Genomic DNA, 20,501 nt, shown 5'->3' on the forward strand with positions numbered 1-20,501 from the left:
AAGAGGTTGCATAGCAACAGCATCAACTTCCGGTAGACAGGCAAAGCGCTAGTTAGCTCAACTGAAAGGATATCCAGCATACTAAAATGAACTAATAGTATATACAGTGGGGCAAAAAAGTATTTAGTCAGCCACCAATTGTGCAAGTTCTCCCACTTAAAAAGATGAGAGAGGCCTGTAATTTTCATCATAGGTACACTTCAACTTCAAAAAAATCCAGAAAATCACATTGTAGGATTTTTAATAAATTTACACACAGATACCCGCCCGGTCTCCACAGACACGCGCCCGGTCTCCACAGACACCCGCCCGGTCTCCACAGACACCCGCCCGGTCTCCACAGACACCCGCCCGGTCTCCACAGACACCCGCCCGGTCTCCACAGACACCCGCCCGGTCTCCACAGACACCCGCCCGGTCTCCACAGATACCCGCCCGGTCTCCACAGATAGTTGGGTCGTAGTTCACTCCCTACCCTCCGCAGAGAGTGAATCAGTATTCTCAACGGTACTATACTATGTGAGACAAGCGATGGACAGGCCCAGACTGATGATCCAGACCCCCTTCACCAGCTAGCTGGGCCCAGCAGGGGGAACTCTAGAGTAACACAGTCTAGTGCTACTAATTACTGTCACTTGGGACCTCATGCTGGGCCCACACTGGTACAACACCACAGTCAGCAGGAGAGCAATTATAAACCTGCTGTTTCTGAAGGAAGACATGAAACAGCTCTATTAAGAGACATTGTTTCATACCCAACGGTCCCATCTCTGTGGCATACTGAGATTTTAAAAAACTACTTAATGGAAAAGGATGGTTTGAGCTACAGGGACAAAGGAGAAAGGATGCTCCTGAAAGGGGTGAGGAGGGAGTGATGGGAGGACGAGGGGAGAGAGGGTGATGTGGAATAAAGGAGAAAGGATGCTCCTGAAAGGGGTGAGGAGGGAGTGATGGGAGGACGAGGGGAGAGAGGGTGATGTGGAATAAAGGAGAAAGGATGCTCCTGAAAGGGGTGAGGAGGGAGTGATGGGAGGACGAGGGGAGAGAGGGTGATGTGGAATAAAGGAGAAAGGATGCTCCTGAAAGGGGTGAGGAGGGAGTGATGGGAGGACGAGGGGAGAGAGGGTGATGTGGAATAAAGGAGAAAGGATGCTCCTGAAAGGGGTGAGGAGGGAGTGATGGGAGGACGAGGGGAGAGAGGGTGATGTGGAATAAAGGAGAAAGGATGCTCCTGAAAGGGGTGAGGAGGGAGTGATGGGAGGACGAGGGGAGAGAGGGTGATGTGGAATAAAGGAGAAAGGATGCTCCTGAAAGGGGTGAGGAGGGAGTGATGGGAGGACGAGGGGAGAGAGGGTGATGTGGAATAAAGGAGAAAGGATGCTCCTGAAGGGGGTGAGGAGGGAGTGATGGGAGGACGAGGGGAGAGAGGGTGATGTGGAATAAAGGAGAAAGGATGCTCCTGAAGGGGGTGAGGAGGGAGTGATGGGGGACGAGGGGAGAGAGAGGGTGATGTGGGACAATGGGGTGAGGAGGGAGTGATGAGGGGAGAGAGGGTGATGTGGGACAATGGGGTGAGGAGGGAGTGATGAGGGGAGAGAGGGTGATGTGGGACAAAGGGGTGAGGAGAGGGGTGGGTCACTCACCTTCCGCCGAGATTGCTGCAGCAGAGAGAGGATATTGGGCGGGAAGAGGGGCCTCAGCCGATTGGGCCTCAGTGTTAGGGGCGCGGTCAGGTGCGGACGGTGGGGATTGGGTAGCAGGAGGAGAGGTCCCTGTAGCCCCACCAGCAGAGGAGGAGGAGAGAGTAAAAGAGACAAATAAAGGACAGGGAGGGGAGAGAGACAGCGAGAACTGAAAGATAAAGCAGGGTGTTGGACATACAGAGCAACACTGCTGCTGTGGGCGCTGGGAGGGATCCCTTCTTACCTTTCTACCTGCTCTAACAGAGCTTTGTTTCTTTAGCCTCAACCTCCAAAACTCAGGTGTGGTGTGTGTGACCGTGCAGTAGCTGGGTGGCCATAGAGAAGTACCTTTCCTGTGTGTTACCTGTTGGAGAGCCTGTTGGCATAGCGATGGGTACTCCAACAGAGCCACTCCCACTGTTCTCTCCACTGCTGTTGGGGTGACTGCCTCCACTGCTGCTGGGGTGACTGCCTCCACTGCTGCTGGGGTGACTGCCTCCACTGCTGCTGGGGTGACTGCCTCCACTGCTGCTGGGGTGACTGCCTCCACTGCTGCTGGGGTGACTGCCTCCACTGCTGCTGGGGTGACTGCCTCCACTGCTGCTGGGGTGACTGCCTCCACTGCTGCTGGGGTGACTGCCTCCACTGCTGTTGGGGTGACTGCCTCCACTGCTGCTGGGGTGACTGCCTCCACTGCTGCTGGGGTGACTGCCTCCACTGCTGTTGGGGTGACTGCCTCCACTGCTGTTGGGGTGACTGCCTCCACTGCTGTTGGGGTGACTGTTGGGGTGACTGCCTCCACTGCTGCTGGGGTGACTGCCTCCACTGCTGTTGGGGTGACTGTTGGGGTGACTGCCTCCACTGCTGTTGGGGTGACTGTTGGGGTGACTGCCTCCACTGCTGTTGGGGTGACTGCCTCCACTGCTGTTGGGGTGACTGTTGGGGTGACTGCCTCCACTGCTGTTGGGGTGACTGTTGGGGTGACTGTTGGGGTGACTGCCTCCACTGCTGATTAAAAACACACACACACGTTACAGAACACTGCTGATTAAAACACACACACACACACACTGCTGCGTAACACACACATTATAGACACACTGCTGATTAAAACACACACACTACTGTTCAGGGATGAGAGGACAGGACAGGGCTCGCACAACACAACTGACACGAGCTAGTCACCAGACAGTCCAATACTACTATGTAGCATCCGGATTAGTGTCCTTTTATAGCCTCTCTACTGTATATAGGCCAGCAGCATACCACCCTGCATACCACTGCTTGCTTGGCTCTGAAGCTAGCAGGGTTGGTCCTGGTAAGCAACATACCACCCTGCATACCACTGCTGGCTTGCTTCTGAAGCTAAGCAGGGTTGGTCCTGGTAAGCAACATACCACCCTGCATACCACTGCTGGCTTGCTTCTGAAGCTAAGCAGGGTTGGTCCTGGTAAGCAACATACCACCCTGCATACCACTGCTGGCTTGCTTCTGAAGCTAAGCAGGGTTGGTCCTGGTAAGCAACATACCACCCTGCATACCACTGCTGGCTTGCTTCTGAAGCTAAGCAGGGTTGGTCCTGGTCAGCAACATACCACCCTGCATACCACTGCTGGCTTGCTTCTGAAGCTAAGCGGGGTTGGTCCTGGTCAGCAACATACCACCCTGCATACTACTGCTGGCTTGCTTCTGAAGCTAAGCAGGGTTGGTCCTGGTCAGCAGCATACCACCCTGCATACCACTGCTGGCTTGCTTCTGAAGCTAAGCAGGGTTGGTCCTGGTCAGCAGCATACCACCCTGCATACCACTGTTGGCTTGCTTCTGAAGCTAAGCAGGGTTGGTCCTGGTCAGCAGCATACCACCCTGTTGGCTTGCTTCTGAAGCTAGCAGGGTTGGTCCTGGTCAGCAGCATACCACTGCTGGCTTGCTTCGGAAGCTAGCAGGGTTGGCCCTGGTCAGCAACATACCACCCTGCATACCACTGCTGGCTTGCTTCTGAAGCTAGCAGGGTTGGTCCTGGTCAGCAGCATACCACTGCTGGCTTGCTTCTGAAGCTAAGCAGGGTTGGTCCTGGTCAGCAGCATACCACCCTGCATACCACTGCTGGCTTGCTTCTGAAGCTAAGCAGGGTTGGTCCTGGTCAGTTCCTAGATGGGAGACCAGATGCTACTGGAAGTGGTGTTAGAGGGCCAGTAGGAGGCACTCTTTCCTCTGGTCTAAAAAAATATCCCAATGCCCCAGGGCAGTGATTGGGGACACTGCCCTGTGTAGGGTGCCGTCTTTCGGATGGGACGTTAAACGGGTGTCCTGACTCTCTGAGGTCATTAAAGATCTCATGGCACTTATTGTAAGAGTATAGCCGGTATAACCCCGGTGTCCTGGTTAAATTCCCAATCTGCCCCTCATACCATCACGGTCACCTAATAATCCCCAGTTTACGATTGGCTCATTCATCCCCCTCCTCTCCCCTGTAACTATTCCCCAGGTCGTTGTCTAATCATTTCTCCTCTCCCCTGTAACTATTCTCCAGGTCATTGTCTAATCATTCCTCCTCTCCCCTGTAACTATTCTCCAGGTCGTTGTCTAATCATTCCTCCTCTCCCCTGTAACTATTCTCCAGGTCGTTGTCTAATCATTCCTCCTCTCCCCTGTAACTATTCCCCAGGTCGTTGTCTAATCATTCCTCCTCTCCCCTGTAACTATTCCCCAGGTCGTTGTCTAATCATTCCTCCTCTCCCCTGTAACTATTCTCCAGGTCGTTGTCTAATCATTCCTCCTCTCCCCTGTAACTATTCTCCAGGTCGTTGCTGTAAATGAGAACGTGTTCTCAGTCAACTTACCTGGTAAATTTCCTCTACTGTATATAGCCCCTCTACTGTATATAGCCCCTCTACTGTATATAGCCCCTCTACTGTATATAGCCTCTACTGTATGTAGCCCCTCTACTGTATGTAGCCCCTCTACTGTATATAGCCCCTCTACTGTATGTAGCCTCTACTGTATATAGCCTCTCTACTGTATGTAGCCTCTCTACTGTATATAGCCTCTCTACTGTTATAGCCCCTCTACTGTTGTAGCCTCTACTGTATATAGCCTCTCTACTGTATGTAGCCTCTCTACTGTATATAGCCTCTACTGTATGTAGCCTCTACTGTATGTAGCCTCTCTACTGTATATAGCCTCTCTACTGTATGTAGCCTCTCTACTGTATATAGTCCCTCTACTGTATGTAGCCTCTCTACTGTATGTAGCCTCTCTACTGTATGTAGCCTCTCTACTGTATGTAGTCCCTCTACTGTATGTAGCCCCTCTACTGTATGTAGCCTCTCTACTGTATGTAGTCCCTCTACTGTATGTAGCCCCTCTACTGTATGTAGCCTCTACTGTATGTAGCCTCTACTGTATGTAGCCTCTCTACTGTATGTAGCCCCTCTACTGTATATAGCCTCTCTACTGTATATAGCCTCTCTACTGTTGTAGCCTCTACTGTATATAGCCTCTCTACTGTGTATGTAGCCTCTCTACTGTATATAGTCCCTCTACTGTATGTAGCGTCTCTACTGTATGTAGCCTGTCTTTTTACTGTTGTTTTTATTTCTTTATCTACCTATTGTTCACCTAATACCTTTTTTGTACTGTTGGTTAGAGCCTGTAAGTAAGCATTTCACTGTAAGGTCATACCTGTTGTATTCGGTGCATGTGACAAATAAACTTTGATTTGATTTAGTACTACGTAGTACTATGCATACTACCTCTTATTACTTCTAGTGTTAGTCTGACTAGACCTGATTGTTATTGACTAATGAACTGCATTGTTGAGGCAGCCCAGGATCCATAGCTTAGTGATGAGCTTTGAGGGCTCTATGGTGTTGACCGCTGAGCTGTAGTCAATGAATTGCATTCTCACATAGTTATTCCTCTTGTCTAGATGGGTGAGGGCAGTGTGGAGTGCAATAGAGATTGCATCATCTGTGGATCTGTTGGTGCGGTATGCAAATTGGAGTGGGTCTAGGGTTTCTGGGATAATGATGTTGATGTGAGCCATCCAGCCTTTCAAAGAATTGTATGGCTACAGATGTGAGTGCTACGGGGCAATAGTCATTTTAAATTTTTATTTTTATTTTATTTCACCTTTATTTAACCAGGTAGGCTAGTTGAGAACAAGTTCTCATTTGCAACTGTGACCTGGCCAAGATAAAGCATAGCAGTGTGAACAGACAACACAGTGTTACACATGGAGTAAACAATAAACAAGTCAATAACACAGTAGAAAAAAAAAGTCTATATACATTGTGTGCAAAAGGCATGAGGAGGTAGGCGAATAATTACAATTTTGCAGATTAACACTGGAGTGATAAATGATCAGATGGTCATGTACAGGTAGAGATATTGGTGTGCAAAAGAGCAGAAAAGTAAATAAATAAAAACAGTATGGGGATGAGGTAGGTAAAAAGGGGTGGGCTATTTACCGATAGACTATGTACAGCTGCAGCGATTGGTTAGCTGCTCAGATAGCAGATGTTTGAAGTTGGTGAGGGAAATAAGTCTCCAACTTCAGCGATTTTTGCAATTCGTTCCAGTCACAGGCAGCAGAGAACTGGAACGAAAGGCAGCCAAATGAGGTGTTGGCTTTAGGGATGATCAGTGAGATACACCTGCTGGAGCGTGTGCTACGGATGGGTGTTGCCATCGTGACCAGTGAACTGAGATAAGGCGGAGCTTTACCTAGCATGGACTTGTAGATGACCTGGAGCCAGTGGGTCTGGCGACAAATATGTAGCGAGGGCCAGCCGACTAGAGCATACAAGTCGCAGTGGTGGGTGGTATAAGGTGCTTTAGTGACAAAACGGATGGCACTGTGATAAACTGCATCCAGTTTGCTGAGTAGAGTGTTGGAAGCAATTTTGTAGATGACATCGCCGAAGTCGAGGATCGGTAGGATAGTCAGTTTTACGAGGGTAAGTTTGGCGGCGTGAGTGAAGGAGGCTTTGTTGCGGAATAGAAAGCTGACTCTTGATTTGATTTTCGATTGGAGATGTTTGATATGAGTCTGGAAGGAGAGTTAACAGTCTAGACAGACACCTAGGTACTTATAGATGTCCACATATTCAAGGTCGGAACCATCCAGGGTGGTGATGCTGGTCAGGCGTGCGGGTGCAGGCAGCGAACGGTTGAAAAGCATGCATTTGGTTTTACTAGCGTTTAAGAGCAGTTGGAGGCCATGGAAGGAGTGTTGTATGGCATTGAAGCTCGTTTGGAGGTTAGATAGCACAGTGTCCAAGGACGGGCCGGAAGTATATAGAATGGTGTCGTCTGCGTAGAGGTGGATCAGGGAATCGCTCGCAGCAAGAGCAACATCATTGATATATACAGAGAAAAGAGTCGGTCCGAGGATTGAACCCTGTGGCACCCCCATAGAGACTGCCAGAGGACCGGACAGCATGCCCTCCGATTTGACACACTGAACTCTGTCTGCAAAGTAATTGGTGAACCAGGCAAGGCAGTCATCCGAAAAACCGAGGCTACTGAGTCTGCCGATAAGAATATGGTGATTGACAGAGTCGAAAGCCTTGGCAAGTTCGATGAAGATGGCTGCACAGTACTCTCTTTTATCGATGGCGGTTATGATATCATTTAGTACCTTGAGCGTGGCTGAGGTGCACCCGTGACCGGCTCAAAAACCAGATTGCACAGCGGAGAAGGTACGGTGGGATTCGAGATGGTCAGTGACCTGTTTGTTGACTTGGCTTTCGAAGACCTTAGATAGGCAGGGCAGGATGGATATAGGTCTGTAACAGTTTGGGTCCAGGGTGTCTCCCCCTTTGAAGAGGGGGATGACTGCGGCAGCTTTCCAATCCTTGGGGATCTCAGACAATATGAAAGAGAGGTTGAACAGGCTGGTAATAGGGGTTGCGACAATGGCGGCGGATAGTTTCAGAAATAGAAGGTCCAGATTGTCAAGCCCAGCTGATTTGTACGGGTCCAGGTTTTGCAGCTCTTTCAGAACATCTGCTATCTGGATTTGGGTAAAGGAGAACCTGGAGAGGCTTGGGCGAGTAGCTGCGGGGCTGTTGGCCGAGGTTGGAGTAGCCAGGCGGAAGGCATGGCCAGCTGTTGAGAAATGCTTGTTGAAGTTTTCGATAATCATGGATTTATCGGTGGTGACCGTGTTACCTGTCCTCAGTGCAGTGGGCAGCTGGGAGGAGGTGCTCTTGTTCTCCATGGACTTTACAGTGTCCCAGAACTTTTTGGAGTTGGAGCTACAGGATGCAAACTTTTGCCTGAAGAAGCTGGCCTTAGCTTTCCTGACTGACTGCGTGTATTGGTTCCTGACTTCCCTGAACAGTTGCATATCGCGGGGACTATTCGATGCTATTACAGTCCGCCACAGGATATTTTTGTGCTGGTCGAGGGCAGTCAGGTCTGGAGTGAACCAAGGGCTATATCTGTTCTTAGTTCTGCATTTTTTGAACGGAGCATGCTTATCTAAAATGGTGAGGAAGTTACTTTTAAAGAATGACCAGGCATCCTCAACTGACCGGATGAGGTCAATGTCCTTCCAGGATACCTGTGCCAGGTCGATTAGAAAGGCCTGCTCACAGAAGTGTTTTAGGGAGCGTTTGACAGTGATGAGGGGTGGTCGTTTGACTGCGGCTCCGTAGCGGATACAGGCAATGAGGCAGTGATCACTGAGATCCTGGTTGAAGACAGCGGAGGTGTATTTGGAGGGCCAGTTGGTCAGGATGACGTCTATGAGGGTGCCCTTGTTTACAGATTTAGGGTTGTACCTGGTGGGTTCCTTGATGATTTGTGTGAGATTGAGGGCATCTAGCTTAGATTGTAGGACTGCCGGGGTGTTAAGCATATCCCAGTTTAGGTCACCTAACAGAACAAACTCTGAAGCTAGATGGAGGGCGATCAATTCACAAATGGTGTCCAGGGCACAGCTGGGAGCTGAGGGGGGTCGGTAGCAGGCGGCAACAGTGAGAGACTTATTTCTGGAGAGAGTAATTTTCAAAATTAGTAGTTCGAACTGTTTGGGTATGGACCTGGAAAGTATGACATTACTTTGCAGGCTATCTCTGCAGTAAACTGCAACTCCTCCCCATTTGGCAGTTCTATCTTGACGGAAAATGTTATAGTTGGGTATGGAAATCTCAGAATTTTTGGTGGCCTTCCTGAGCCAGGATTCAGACACGGCAAGGACATCAGGGTTAGCAGAGTGTGCTAAAGCAGTGAGTAAAACAAACTTAGGGAGGAGGCTTCTGTTGTTGACATGCATGAAACCAAGGCTTTTTCGATCACAGAAGTCAACAAATGAGGGTGCCTGGGGACATGCAGGGCCTGGGTTTACCTCCACATCACCCGCGGAACAGAGGAGGAGTAGAATGAGGGTGCGGCTAAAGGCTATCAAAACTGGTCGCCTAGAGCGTTGGGGACAGAGAATAAAAGGAGCAGATTTCAGATTTCTACAGGGGTATGGTGGGGTGCGGGTGCAGCGGAGGTAAGCCCAGGCACTGGGTGATGATGAGAGAGGTTGTATCTCTGGACATGCTGGTTGTAATGGGTGAGGTCACCGCATGTGTGGGAGGTGGGACAAAGGAGGTATCAGGGGTATGAAGAGTGGAACTAGGGGCTCCATTGTAAACTAAAACAATTACAACTAACCTGAACAACAGTGTACAAGGCATATTGACATTTGAGAGAGACATACAGCGAGGCATACAGTAATCACAGGTGTTGAATTGGGAGAGCTAGCTAAAACAGTAGCTAAAACAGTAGGTGAGACAACAGCTAATCAGCTAGCACAACAACAGCAGGTAAAATGGCGTTGACTAGGCAGGGAGGGTCGGATTAACTACACACAGAGCCTGAGTGCGGCTGGGACCGACAGATAAAACATAAACAAGCAGAATGGAGTACCGTGATTAATGGACAGTCCAGCATGCATCAGCTATGTAGCCAAGTAATCAGTGTCCAGGGGGCAGCAGTGGATGGGGCAGGGAAGCTGGACTGGCGAGTACAATGACTAAATAGCTTGTAGCTAGTTAGCTGGTTAGCTTCTGGAGGTTCTTGAGTGTGTTCTAAAAATTAAAAATAATAGCGATTCCGTATCACATTGGGTGAGGCAGGTTACCGGAAGGTATAAACAAATTAAAAATTGAAAAGAGATTGAAAGTAAATATGGGTCCAGTGAGTGTTTGTGACACGGCGATTCAGACGGTTAGCAGGCCTGTGCTAACAAGCTAACAGTTAGTAGGCCGGGGCTAAACAAGGTAGCAGTTAGCGGACCGGGGCTAAACAAGGTAGCAGTTAGCGGACCGGGGCTAAACAAGCTAGCAGTTAGCAGGCCGAATTTGCAAGCAGTTAGCCTTTGGGGGGGGCGTCGCGATGGGGTGAGTCTGTTTATGCCTCTTCATGCGGTGACATCGATAGACGATAGACCGGTCGTGGGTCCGGATATTGTAGCCCAGGAGTATGCTTCGGTGGTAGCACTGGAGCTCTGGCCGGGCTAGCTTCAAGCTAAGTGGGTGGAAACGCTAGCCAGGAGTAATCATCCGGGGTTGCGGTTAGCTAGTTAGCTAGTTGTGAAGATCCAGTTGAAAATAGGTTACCTTGGTGTTCTTGGACACAGGGACTATGATGGCCTGCTTCAAACATGTTGGTATTACAGACTGGGTCAGGGAGGTTGAAAAAGTCAGTGAAGACACTTGCCAGCTGGTCAGTACTCGTCCTGTGTAAAGGTCTTACTCACATCGGCTACCGTGTGTGTGATCACACAGTCGTCCGGAACAGCTGGTGCTCTCATGCAAGATTCGGTGTTGCTTACCTCGAAGCCAGCATAAAAGGCATTTAGCTCTGTTAGGCTCGGGTTACTGGGCTGCTCACGGCTGGGTTTCCCTTTGTAATCCGTAGTAGTTTGAAAGCCCTGCCACATCCGAAAAACGCCAGTGCAGGTGTAGTAGGATTCAATCTTAGTCCCGTATTGATGCTTTGCCTGTTTTATGATTAGTCTGAGGGAGTAGCAGGATTTCTTGTAAGCATCCGGATTAGTGTCCCGCTCCTTGAAAGCGGCAGCGCTTTAGCTCAGTGCGGATGTTGCCTAAAACCCATTGCTTCGGTTTGGGATATGTACGTACGATCACTGTGGCGACAACGTCGTCGATGCACTTATTAATGAAGCCGGTGACTATGGCATACTCCTCAATACCATCGGTAACATCCCAGAACATATTCCAGTCTGTGCTAGGGACAATGTAGCATACCATCAGTAACATCCCAGAACATATTCCAGTCTGTGCTAGGGACAATGTAGCATACCATCAGTAACATCCCAGAACATATTCCAGTCTGTGCTAGTCTGATCATATTCCATTCTGTGCTAGTCTGATCATATTCCAGTCTGTGATAGTCTGATCATATTCCATTCTGTGCTAGTCTGATCATATTCCAGTCTGTGCTAGTCTGATCATATTCCAGTCTGTGATAGTCTGATCATATTCCAGTCTGTGCTAGTCTGATCATATTCCATTCTGTTCTAGTCTGATCATATTCCAGTCCATATTCCAGTCTGAGCAACTTCCGGCGCCGACAGAGATGGCCGCCTCGCTTCGCGTTCCTAGGAAACTATGCAGTTTTTTGTTTTTTTACGTGTTATTTCTTACATTAGTACCCCAGGTCATCTTAGGTTTCATTACATACAGTCGAGAAGAACTACTGAATATAAGATCAGCGTCAACTCACCATCAGTACGACCAAGAATATGTTTTTCGCGACGCGGATCCTGTGTTCTGCCTTACAAACAGGACAACGGAGTGGATTCCATGCAGCGACCCAAAAAAACGACACTGAAAAAGAGGGAAATGAGGCGGTCTTCTGGTCAGACTCCGGAGACGGGCACACCGTGCACCACTCCCTAGCATTCTTCTTGCCAATGTCCAGTCTCTTGACAACAAGGTTGATGAAATCCGAGCAAGGGTAGCATTCCAGAGGGACATCAGAGACTGTAACGTTCTATGCTTCACGGACACATGGCTCACTGGAGAGACGCTATCCGAGGTGGTGCAGCCAACGGGTTTCTCCACGCATCGCGCCGACAGAAACAAACATCTTTCTGGTAAGAAGAGGGGCGGGGGCGTATGCCTTATGACTAACGTGACATGGTGTGATGAAAGAAACATACAGGAACTCAAATCCTTCTGTTCACCTGATTTAGAATTCCTCACAATCAAATGTAGACCGCATTATCTACCAAGAGAATTCTCTTCGATTATAATCACAGCCGTATATATCCCCCCCCAAGCAGACACATCGATGGCTCTGAACAAACTTTATTTAACTCTCTGCAAACTGGAAACGATTTATCCGGAGGCTGCATTCATTGTAGCTGGGGATTTTAACAAGGCTAATCTGAAAACAAGACTCCCTAAATTTGATCAGCATATCGATTGCGCAACCAGGGGTGGAAAGACCTTGGATCATTGTTACTCTAACTTCCGCGACGCATATAAGGCCCTGCCCCGCCCCCCTTTCGGAAAAGCTGACCACGACTCCATTTTGTTGATCCCTGCCTACAGACAGAAACTAAAACAAGAAGCTCCCACGCTGAGGTCTGTTCAACGCTGGTCTGACCAAGCTGACTCCACACTCCAAGACTGCTTCCATCACGTGGACTGGGAGATGTTTCGTATTGCGTCAGACAACAACATTGACGAATACGCTGATTCGGTGTGCGAGTTCATTAGAACGTGCGTTGAAGATGTCGTTCCCATAGCAACGATTAAAACATTCCCTAACCAGAAACCATGGATTGATGGCAGCATTCGTGTGAAACTGAAAGCGCGAACCACTGCTTTTAATCAGGGCAAGGTGTCTGGTGACATGACTGAATACAAACAGTGCAGCTATTCCCTCCGCAAGGCTATTAAACAAGCTAAGCGTCAGTACAGAGACAAAGTAGAATCTCAATTCAACGGCTCAGACACAAGAGGCATGTGGCAGGGTCTACAGTCAATCACGGACTACAGGAAGAAATCCAGCCCAGTCACGGACCAGGATGTCTTGCTCCCAGGCAGACTAAATAACTTTTTTGCCCGCTTTGAGGACAATACAGTGCCACTGACACGGCCTGCAACGAAAACATGCGGTCTCTCCTTCACTGCAGCCGAGGTGAGTAAGACATTTAAACGTGTTAACCCTCGCAAGGCTGCAGGCCCAGACGGCATCCCCAGCCGCGCCCTCAGAGCATGCGCAGACCAGCTGGCCGGTGTGTTTACGGACATATTCAATCAATCCCTATACCAGTCTGCTGTTCCCACATGCTTCAGGAGGGCCACCATTGTTCCTGTTCCCAAGAAAGCTAAGGTAACTGAGCTAAACGACTACCGCCCCGTAGCACTCACATCCGTCATCATGAAGTGCTTTGAGAGACTAGTCAAGGACCATATCACCTCCACCCTACCTGACACCCTAGACCCACTCCAATTTGCTTACCGCCCAAATAGGTCCACAGACGATGCAATCTCAACCACACTGCACACTGCCCTAACCCATCTGGACAAGAGGAATACCTATGTGAGAATGCTGTTCATCGACTACAGCTCGGCATTCAACACCATAGTACCCTCCAAGCTCGTCATCAAGCTCGAGACCCTGAGTCTCGACCCCGCCCTGTGCAACTGGGTACTGGACTTCCTGACGGGCCGCCCCCAGGTGGTGAGGGTAGGCAACAACATCTCCTCCCCGCTGATCCTCAACACTGGGGCCCCACAAGGGTGCGTTCTGAGCCCTCTCCTGTACTCCCTGTTCACCCACGACTGCGTGGCCACGCACGCCTCCAACTCAATCATCAAGTTTGCGGACGACACAACAGTGGTAGGCTTGATTACCAACAACGACGAGACGGCCTACAGGGAGGAGGTGAGGGCCCTCGGAGTGTGGTGTCAGGAAAATAACCTCACACTCAACGTCAACAAAACTAAGGAGATGATTGTGGACTTCAAGAAACAGCAGAGGGAACACCCCCCTATCCACATCGATGGAACAGTAGTGGAGAGGGTAGCAAGTTTTAAGTTCCTCGGCATACACATCACAGACAAACTGAATTGGTCCACTCACACAGACAGCATCGTGAAGAAGGCGCAGCAGCGCCTCTTCAACCTCAGGAGGCTGAAGAAATTCGGCTTGTCACCAAAAGCACTCACAAACTTCTACAGATGCACAATCGAGAGCATCCTGGCGGGCTGTATCACCACCTGGTACGGCAACTGCTCCGCCCTCAACCGTAAGGCTCTCCAGAGGGTAGTGAGGTCTGCCCAACGCATCACCGGGGGCAAACTACCTGCCCTCCAGGACACCTACACCACCCGATGTTACAGGAAGGCCATAAAGATCATCAAGGACATCAACCACCCGAGCCACTGCCTGTTCACCCCGCTATCATCCAGAAGGCGAGGTCAGTACAGGTGCATCAAAGCTGGGACCGAGAGACTGAAAAACAGCTTCTATCTCAAGTCCATCAGACTGTTAAACAGCCACCACTAACATTGAGTGGCTGCTGCCAACACACTGACACTGACTCTACTCCAGCCACTTTAATAATGGGAATTGATGGGAAATGATGTAAATATATCACTAGCCACTTTAAACAATGCTACCTTATATAATGGTTACATACCCTACATTATTCATCTCATATGCATACGTATATACTGTACTCTATATCATCTACTGCATCCTTATGTAATACATGTATCACTAGCCACTTTAACTATGACACTTTGTTTACATACTCATCTCATATGTATATACTGTACTCGATACCATCTACTGTATCTTGCCTATGCTGCTCCGTACCATCACTCATTCATATATCCTTATGTACATATTCTTTATCCCCTTACACTGTGTATAAGACAGTAGTTTTGGAATTGTTAGTTAGATTACTTGTTGGTTATTACTGCATTGTCGGAAGTAGAAGCACAAGCATTTCGCTACACTCGCATTAACATCTGCTAACCATGTGTATGTGACAAATAAAATTTGATTTGATTTTATTCCAGTCTGATCATATTCCAGTCTGATCATATTCCATTCTGTGCTAGTCTGATCATATTCCAGTCTGATCATATTTCATTCTGTGCTAGTCTGATCATATTCCATTCTGTTCTAGTCTGATCATATTCCATTCTGTTCTAGTCTGATCATATTCCAGTCTGATCATATTCCAGTCTGTGCTAGTCTGATCATATTACATTCTGATCATATTCCAGTCTGTTCTAGTCTGATCATATTCCATTCTGTTCTAGTCTGATCATATTCCATTCTGTTCTAGTCTGATCATATTCCATTCTGATCATATTCCAGTCTGTGATAGTCTGATCATATTCCAGTCTGTGATAGTCTGATCATATTCCATTCTGATCATATTCCATTCTGTTCTAGTCTGATCATATTCCAGTCTGATCATATTCCAGTCTGTGATAGTCTGATCATATTCCATTCTGTTCTAGTCTGATCATATTCCAGTCTGATCATATTCCAGTCTGTGATAGTCTGATCATATTCCATTCTGTTCTAGTCTGATCATATTCCAGTCTGATCATATTCCAGTCTGTGATAGTCTGATCATATTCCAGTCTGTGATAGGGAAACAGTCCTGTAGCTTAGCATCCGCTTCGTCGGACCACTTCTGTATTGAGCACGTCGCTGGTACTTCCTGTTTTGTAGGCGTTGTATGCATTTCTGTGTGTGGAGTAAAGGTGATCTAAAGTTTTATGTGTGTCTGTGTGTAGTAGAGGTGATCTGGTATTATATGTGTCTGTGTGGAGTAAAGGTGATCTAGTTCACACCTCTAGTTGCAAAGGTGACATGCTGGTGAAAATGAGACGGATTTCAGTTTGGTCGACAGCATATCATAAGGTATTGTAACTCAGGCGAGCAGAACCTCGAAACTTTGTTAAGATTAGAGATCGTGCACCAGCTGTTGTTTCGAGACTCCGCCCTGTCCCCTGAGCTTTTACCCTTCTGTCCTGCTGATGTATAAACAAATAAACCAGATTTGACCTTTTGTTTAACCCTTATTCTGACCAGGTAAGTTGACTGAGAACACATTCTCATTTACAGCAACTGTGTCCTTGTTCAGCCACGACTCAGTGAAACATAACGTGATACTACAGTTCTTCAGATCACGTTGATAGGACAGTCTCAAACAGAGCTTGTCCAGTTTATTCTCCAGTGATTGCACGTTCGCCAATAGAATGGAGGGTAGTGGCGGTTCATCATCTCGCCGACGTAGTCTCGTCGGGTATCCCGCATACCGGAAAATCTTTGCGTTACTTCAACGCTCCCATAAAAGCCAGCCCACCACTAGTTGTTGATGGGCAGATTTCTTCTACCAAACCTGAGCCAAATTAATAGAGCAACAGACGAGCATCGAGCCAGCGAGCCGGGCAGTACGAGCCAGCGAGCCGCACGAGCCAGCGAGCAGGCAGTACGAGCCAGCAGTACGAGCCAGCGAGCCGACAGGACGAGCCAGCGAGCCGACAGGACGAGCCAGCGAGCCGACAGGACGAGCCAGCGAGCCGACAGTACGAGCCAGCGAGCCGACAGTACGAGCCAGCAAAACAGCAGTGACCAGAACCCCAAATCAGTTTTGCTTTCTGATGTTTTTCAGCAGATGGTGCAAAGAGTGTTGCGCAACGTCAAATGTTTTACCAGAAAAAGAAAAAGGCTGCAACCGACTGCAAAGTCAACATTATGAATTAGACTTCAGACATAGGGACTCGTGAATCGACCATTGGTGACCCGGACTCAGCAATAGAGACCTGGGACCTTTTGTGACTCGACTGCACCACTGTGACTACAAGCATTGTAGGCCCCTCTACACCTCTGCTCTAAAGAACCAGCATTCCCTGTTTGTGATGTTATAATGACATCATGAAAGATAGACACCTCACAGAGAGTTAATGGGCGAGACGGCAGGTAGCTAGGTGACTGAAGGGAGAGAGAATCTCCACAATATCTGAGAGACATCTTTTCAGTCAGGAGGATAGGCCTCAACAGCTTTATCCTCAGTCAGGAGGATAGGCCTCAACAGCTTTATCTACAGTCAGGAGGATAGGCCTCAACAGCTTTATCCTCAGTCAGGAGAATAGGCCTCAACAGCTTTATCCTCAACAGCTTTATCTACAGTCAGGAGGATAGGCCTCAACAGCTTTATCTACAGTCAGGAGGATAGGCCTCAACAGCTTTATCCTCAATCAGGAGGATAGGTCTCAACAGCTTTATCCTCAATCAGGAGGATAGGCCTCAACAGCTTTATCCTCAGTCAGGAGGATAGGCCTCAACAGCTTTATCCTCAGTCAGGAGGATAGGCCTCAACAGTCAGGAGGATAGGCCTCAACAGTCAGGAGGATAGGCCTCAACAGCTTTATCCTCAGTCAGGAGGATAGGCCTCAACAGCTTTATCTACAGTCAGGAGGATAGGCCTCAACAGCTTTATCCTCAGTCAGGAGGATAGGTCTCAACAGCTTTATCCTCAGTCAGGAGAATAGGCCTCAACAGCTTTATCCTCAACAGCTTTATCTACAGTCAGGATGATAGGCCTCAACAGCTTTATCTACAGTCAGGAGGATAGGCCTCAACAGCTTTATCCTCAGTCAGGAGGATAGGCCTCAACAGTCAGGAGGATAGGCCCCAACAGTCAGGAGGATAGGCCTCAACAGCTTTATCCTCAGTCAGGAGGATAGGCCTCAACAGTCAGGAGGATAGGCCTCAACAGTCAGGAGGATAGGTCTCAACAGCTTTATCCTCAGTCAGGAGGATAGGCTTCAACAGCTTTATCCTCAGTCAGGAGGGTAGGCCTCAACAGCTTTATCCTCAGTCAGGAGGATAGGCTTCAACAGCTTTATCCTCAGTCAGGAGGGTAGGCCTCAACAGCTTTATCCTCAGTCAGGAGGGTTTCTCAGCTTCTCTACAGGGTAGGGTAGGTCTCAACAGCTTTATCCTCAGTCAGGAGGGTTTCTCAGCTTCTCTACAGGGTAGGGTAGGTCTCAACAGCTTTATCCTCAGTCAGGAGGATAGGCTTCAACAGCTTTATTCTCAGTCAGGAGGATAGGCCTCAACAGCTTTATCCTCAGTCAGGAGGGTTTCTCAGCTTCTCTACAGGGTAGGGTAGGTCTCAACAGCTTTATCCTCAGTCAGGAGGGTTTCTCAGCTTCTCTACAGGGTAGGGTAGGATTCACTAAGCTTCTAACGCCACTGCATTCGTCATCTGTTCAAGATGTTCAGTGACACAATTCTCTCTGAGGCAGATGGGAATAGGAGGTAATATGGCACAGCACGCTCTCCTCCGGTCCAAGGCATAGTTACAACAGCCAGATATCAAGATTGACTGTGTGGGTGGACTTGGACTAAGCTGAGAAAAATCTAAATCTCCATTTCTTTCCAGTGAATTCTCTGAGCTCCTAAAGCTCTCTGAGCAGGTTGGCCCTCTGGAGAGTACTGAAAAGGCTGACACAGCATACAGCAGGAGACAGAGACTTGAGTCCCAAAATGGCACCCTATTCCCTATATAGTGCACTACATTTGACCAGAGCCCTATAGGTCTCTATGGGCCCAGGTAAAACGTAGTGCACTAAATAGAGAGGAGGGTGCCATTTAATGCACAGGCCAAGACAGGGGGGTTCACAGAACCACCTCATATAAACTCAGCAGTGAAGTCACTTCAAAAGAAAAATTAAGGAGAAAAAAAGATTGAGGGCTCTGAGACCAGAAAGACTCCTGCCTCATCTGTTCCTCAGTGTTCAGGTTTCTGTTGAAAGGCTGGGAAAAGTGATTCTAGCAGCCAGTCAGCACTTCTTCATGGCTCAGTAAGTCATCCGTCATTCAGCAGGACAGGTCATGCATATTCCACAAGATCTTCCTGGGTAGTGCCATTCAACAGTAGCCTTTGAACAATACATCGGGTGTTGCAATCCTGCTCCAAGGACCCTGTTTTTGAGATGGGGTCCTGCATTCTTCTCAGCAAGATGAGAAGAATGCAGAATGGGCTCCCGAGGGCTATAAAGACCATAAATCTCTGTATCAGAGAGGCCTATAAATATATTTATTAGGTAGCACCATAAAATACAGAGGTCTAAGGCACAGCATCTCAGTGCAAGAGGCATCACTACAGTCCCTGGTTCGAATCCAGGCAGTATCACATCCGGCCGTGATTGGGAGTCCCACCGGGCGGCGCCGTCATTGTAAATAATAATTTGTTCTCAACTGACATGTTAAATAAAGGTTCAATAAAACAATTAATGAGAGTAGTAACTAATGGTTAAATAGACTTTTAGTGGTCTATGATCACATCGGAACCATGTCTCAGTCTAGAGAACGCAGAGAGAGAGAGGAGGGGTACCTGTAGAACACACACACACACAGAGAGAGAGAGAGAGAGAGACACAGAGAGAGAGGAGGGGTACCTGTAGAACACACACAGAGAGAGAGAGAGAGAGAGAGAGAGAGAGAGGAGGGGGGTACCTGTAGAACACAGAGAGAGAGAGAGAGAGAGAGAGAGAGAGAGAGAGAGAGAGAGAGAGGGGTACCTGTAGAACACACAGAGAGAGGAGGGGTACCTGTAGGTGTGTGTCCGCTGGTTAACTGTAGTGGTGAGTACAGGACTCTCCTGCTGGGCCATGCTGCGTGTGGGGCTGGGGACATAGTCGTTAGGGACCACAGGAGGACGAACGGGCTCCAGCGTCCGATAGGGGGAGTGGCGCCTGGACGAGAGGGGTGAGGGGGCAGTTTAACATCAACATTACACAACTGTAAAAGGAGAGATTGAAAGGTTTTGGTGTTATTGCAAATGAGAGACATTTTACAGTTGTGTAATGTTGAGATCACAGTGGATCATTACAAGGAGGAGAACTGGCAACATGAATATAGCTATGGTAGTGTGGAGGATCATAAAAACAGATACTATAGACTGGAGAACTGGCAACATGAATATAGCTATGGTAGTGTGGAGGATCATAAAAACAGATACTATAGACTGGAGAACTGGCAACATGAATATAGCTATGGTAGTGTGGAGGATCATAAAAACAGATGCTATAGACTGGAGAACTGGCAACATGAATATAGCTATGGTAGTGTGGAGGATCATAAAAACAGATGCTATAGACTGGAGAATCCACTCCTCTGGATCACCTGAGAAACTGTTAGCATCCTGTCTGAATGAATGAACACCTCTCTCTCTCTCTCAATTCAATTCAATTCAAGGGGCTTTATTGGCAAGGGAAACGTGTTAACATTGCCAAAGCAAGTGAGGTAGATAATATACAAAAGTGAAATAAACAATAAAAATTAACAGTAAATATTACACAGAGGTTTCAAAACAATAAAGACATTACAAATGTCATATTTTTATATATATATATATATATATATATATACACACACACACACAGTGTTGGAACAATGAACAAATGGTTAAGGAAAATAAATAAGCATAAATATGGGTTGTATTTACAATGGTGTTTGTTCTTCACTGGTTGCGCTTTTCTTGTGGATCTGTGTAATCTGAGGGAAATATGTCTCTCTAATATGGTCATACATTGGGCAGGAGGTTAGGAAGCGGAGCTCAGTTTCCATCTCATTTTGTGGGCAGTGAGCACATAGCCTGTCTTCTCTTGAGAGCCATGTCTGCCTACGGCGGCCTTTCTCAATAGCAAGGCTATGCTCACTGAGTCTATACAAAGTCAAAGCTTTCCTTAATTTTGGGTCAGTCACAGTGGTCAGGTATTCTGCTGCTGTGTACTCTCTGTGTAGGGC

General features: G+C 48.1%; 1 protein-coding gene across 3 annotated transcripts in view; it reads right to left on the reverse strand.

The window, feature by feature from the left end:
* The window catches only part of LOC121846223 (abl interactor 2-like), a 55,211-nt gene that overhangs the window by 4,141 nt on the left and 30,569 nt on the right, over positions 1 to 20,501 (reverse strand). Inside the window, exons 5-7 of one of the 3 annotated variants that reach the window (XM_042320058.1) lie at positions 19,304 to 19,447; positions 2,047 to 2,687; positions 1,644 to 1,772 (exon numbers count right to left, since the gene is read on the reverse strand). In XM_042320058.1, coding sequence (XP_042175992.1) covers positions 1,644 to 1,772; positions 2,047 to 2,687; positions 19,304 to 19,447 — 914 coding nt within the window. Of the gene's footprint in view, positions 1 to 1,643; positions 1,773 to 2,046; positions 2,691 to 19,303; positions 19,448 to 20,501 lie in introns of all 3 variants that reach the window. The other 2 variants (XM_042320057.1, XM_042320059.1) reach the window with 2 other exon arrangements.

Source organism: Oncorhynchus tshawytscha, linkage group LG03 (assembly GCF_018296145.1).
Source record: "Oncorhynchus tshawytscha isolate Ot180627B linkage group LG03, Otsh_v2.0, whole genome shotgun sequence".
Taxonomy (NCBI): Eukaryota; Metazoa; Chordata; class Actinopteri; order Salmoniformes; family Salmonidae; genus Oncorhynchus; species Oncorhynchus tshawytscha.